Source organism: Dipodomys merriami, unplaced genomic scaffold (assembly GCF_024711535.1).
Source record: "Dipodomys merriami isolate MVZ:Mamm:240054 unplaced genomic scaffold, mDipMer1.0.p SCAF_21, whole genome shotgun sequence".
NCBI classification, from domain to species: Eukaryota; Metazoa; Chordata; class Mammalia; order Rodentia; family Heteromyidae; genus Dipodomys; species Dipodomys merriami.
Window position 1 is genome coordinate 5,605,679 of NW_027203493.1, and position 4,011 is coordinate 5,609,689.

At 37.0% G+C, this 4,011-nt stretch overlaps 1 protein-coding gene across 1 annotated transcript; it reads left to right on the plus strand.

Annotated features, from left to right (window-relative positions):
* Positions 1-1,802: 1,802 nt before the first annotated feature.
* LOC138833678 (olfactory receptor 4C15-like) lies at positions 1,803-3,810 on the plus strand. Its single transcript, XM_070031968.1, has 2 exons — positions 1,803-1,821; positions 2,873-3,810. The coding sequence occupies exon 2, from the start codon at positions 2,875-2,877 to the stop codon at positions 3,808-3,810; it is 936 nt and encodes a 311-aa protein (XP_069888069.1). The 5' UTR covers positions 1,803-1,821; positions 2,873-2,874.
* Positions 3,811-4,011: the final 201 nt, after the last annotated feature.

The window sequence follows — 4,011 nt, forward strand, 5'->3', positions numbered from 1 at the left end:
ATTGAATGTGTATAGGTGCACCTTATAAACAACATTGATAGCCCTGATTTATACATTGCAAAAGCACATTTGTAATGCTTTTTATTGACTCTAAGGTTAAGGAAGCTTAAATTAGTGTCATGGGGCAAACCTGTGGCATCCTGATTTGTTGAATGACACAGGACACTTCACTATTGGTAGATTTTTGACAAACTTCAGGCAGCTGTTCCTGTTTCATTAACTGTTTGTTTCAAATTACAAAAGTTGCCCAAATATAATAGTTACTTACTATGTACTCATCATCTCATATTATCATTTAACATTACCATGAACTTGTTTGTCAAAACTGTATAGTAACCATTGATAAATTCTTAACTAACAAATAGCTTTGGGCCATGTGTAAACAATGTTTTTGTTGTTGCGCTTGCCATTACTGCTGTGAATTCAGGATGACTCATTGTATTAAGACAGCTGCTCTTCACAGGATTCAATGTATTAAACTGTGTCCTCACTCACCACTAGGACACTGAACTCTGCGTCATTAAAGATTTCAAACCAACTTCGAAATTATTTTTACCTAAAAAATGACATTTTGTATCATTAAGGATATTTAACACTAAGTTACCGTACTCTTACAAATTGGCTAAGTAAAGGAATAAATGCCCTTAAAATAATTCAGCTATCATATTGAAAAAGAACCTCAATCTTTTCCCCGACATTAAACCGATTGGTTTTATAAGCAAGCTAATTGAAAACAGTAGTTCATGAATTTATAAAGGGTATGAGGAACACAGACTTATCTTAAAAGATTATCAATGAAGTGGCAGTTATGAACATTTTTCATCAGTTATTTTAGGCCAGACAAAAACCAAAAGAGCCTGGAATTAAGCTCGTCTGCATGAAGCTGGTGGCAACAGTTTTATTCATTGCTCTTCTTTGTCTTTCCTGCTTTATCCTTAGGCTAAGCTATCTACTGCTGGATTATATAGCAATATTTTGGTATTATTTTTAAATAAATTGTTATGGTTTCCTAAAATGACACATTGGGGTCTGCTTTGTATTCTTGTTTACTTGGTGAGAGTTTTGAATGGGACACAAAATTTATAACCCTGTATCAATTTTAAGAATACCTAAATTGATGCAAATGGTCGATTCAAAACAAGAATAACCTCATATACTAAATCATAAGCTTTCTAATTTCACTGAGAGTTTTAAATCATTTTGGTTAAGTCAAGGTACCATTCATAAAAGCCCACTTACTTTTACCTCTGACAAATATGTCCCTTACTCTTTTAATTACCTGCTTAGCATGTATATGGATATGTATACACTGTATTAGACATATTACTATGCTTATTGGCTAAGAGGTACAAATAAGGAAACAATTATTCATCAAAGTGATGTCTACTTATAGGAGAAATCTTCTTTTGGTTCTACGACATTTTTTTTTTGTTTCCATCATCAAGATGCCTAAGAAATCATATACTCTGTTACAGGTACAAAGGACACACCGACACTGAAGTCCCTACTGGAAAGGACACCTTCCTGTCTCCTTCCCTCTTGATTTGGTAGGGCAGAGAGGTTTGATGTTAAAGGGGAGAAGGAATGCATTCCAGCCTGTACAGTAAAACTGCTCTGCAGGTTCAAATTCTTTTCTTGTGAATTACTACATTTACTCATCAGGAAACATTTGGAAACTGTAATTCCCTTCTATAAGGAAATAATTTGTGCAGTGAATTGCCCATCTTGGTTCAGAGATTTAGAGAAATGCTTGAGAGGTGGTCGTGATTTGTATGTGAATCTTAATTACATGTCATTTTTTCTTCTCTTTGCAGGTAAAAAGTCTCCTGATCAGGAATAGAATTCAAGTCACTGATTTTAATTCCTTGAAAATCATAAGCATGATTAAGAAAATATAATCCTGCTTCCAAACTGGAATGTGTCGCAGAAAGCCAAGAAGCTACTGCTGATTATTCAAAGCTGGCTCATGAGATAAAAGCGATCAAAAGTATTATATTTTAGCAATGGTAAATAACGCTGCAATAAACATAGCTGTGCTGGTAGTTTTAATATGGTCTTGTTTATGATCATTTGGGTAAATGCCCAAAAGTGGGATTGCTGGGTCATTGGGGAGCTCTATGTGGAGTCTTTAGAGGAACCTCCATACTGCTTTCCAAAGTGGTTGAACAAGTTTACCATCAATGCAATAGGGTTCCCTTCTGTCCACATCCCCTCCAGCATCTGTTGTTGTTAGAGTTTTTGATTATAGCCATTCTAACTGGGTTGAGGTGGAACCTCCATGTTGTTTTGATTTGCATTTCTTTTATGGCTATAGAGGTTGAGCATTTCTTCATGTGTCTATTGGCCATTCTTATTTCCTCTTCAGAGAAGTTTCTCTTCAAGTCTTTAGCCCACTTATTTATCGAACAGTTGTTTCTTTGAGGATTTGTTGTTGGGAGATTTGATTTTTTCGAGTTACAAGTATATGTTAGATATGAGACCCCTGTCCGTTGTATGGCTAGTGAAGATCTTCTCCCAATCTGTGGGCTTTCTATTGATCTTGTTTTGGAGAATTCATATTTTAAATTCTCAATAATTCAATCCAGGAAGCCACTACTGACTAAAAAGTTGGCCCTTGAGAAAAAAATTGATTTGAAAGTATTTTTAAAGAATTCATATTTTAAAGTATTGAACAATTCATTGTACTTGAATACTTCCTATCTTCAATTTTATGTTCAATCAGTAATGATATAAACATGATGACTTTACATGGTGTGAAACCAGCTTGTTGGTGATCACTATATAGTAAATTAGCCAGAAGTACTCTTTTTGTTCTTGGAATTATGATTCCATGTGTTTCTTTCTTTTAGAGCTTTCACCTTTTCCTGAGAAGCCATGCAAAACTGGAGCACTGTAACTGAATTTGTTCTTCTGGGGCTTTCACAGAATCCCAAGCTTCAGGAAGTCATATTTGTTGTGTTTTTGGTCATCTATATCTCCACTATCGGGGGTAACATGCTCATTGTGGTGACCATTGTCTGCAGCCCTGCACTACGGAGCTCCCCGATGTACTTCTTTCTGACCTTCCTGTCCTTCTTGGATGCATGCTTCTCCTCTGTGATTGTCCCAAAGGCCATGGCAGATGCCCTGGCCGAGAGAAATACCATCTCCTTTGAAGGCTGCATGATACAGGTCTTTGCTGAGCACTTCCTCGCTGGTACAGAAGTCATTGTTCTCACGTCCATGGCCTATGACCGCTATGTGGCCATTTGCAAACCATTGCACTACTCTTCCATCATGAACTGGAGGCTTTGTGGCATTCTGGTGGGCATGGCATGGGCAGGGGGCTTCTTGCATTCCATTGGGCAAGTTCTCTTTGCTTCCCAGCTGCCCTTCTGTGGCTCCAATATCATCGATCACATCATGTGTGACTTGCACCCTTTACTGAACATTGTATGCACAGACACACACATCTTTCGGCTTTTCGTGATTGCCAACAGTGGCTCTATCTGCACTATCATCTTCTTCTTGTTGTTGGTTTCCTACGGGGTCATTTTGTTCTCTCTGAGAAATCACAGTTCTGAAGGGCGGAGGAAGGCCTTTTCCACTTGTGGGTCCCACATAGCAGTGGTGATTTTGTTCTTTGTCCCATGTATTTTTATGTATGCCAGACCTCCTTCTGCCTTCTCCTCTGATAAAATCATGGCAATATTTTGCAGCATGCTTACCCCTTTGCTCAACCCTTTGATTTATACACTTAGGAATAAAGACATGAAAAATGCTATGAGAAAAGTCTTGAAGAGATTAGTGGTATTTTCTGATGATAAATAAAGCAATCAACTGATTAAAAATTAAAACTTACACAAATACTTAGTTACACAAATGTTCCAGAGTAATGAATATTGCATGCTGGGAGGAAACACAATGCAATAGTAAAATAATTGATGTTAAGGAGCAGGCAATGATTTCATATTCAGAATACTCACTGACTCTAATTTGTCAAATCACTACCATTTTGTACAAATGAGAAAA

Coding starts and splice junctions, on each gene's coding strand:
- LOC138833678 (XM_070031968.1), top strand. CDS start 2,875: ATGCAAAACTGGAGCACTGTAACTGAATTTGTTCTTCTGGGGCTTTCA.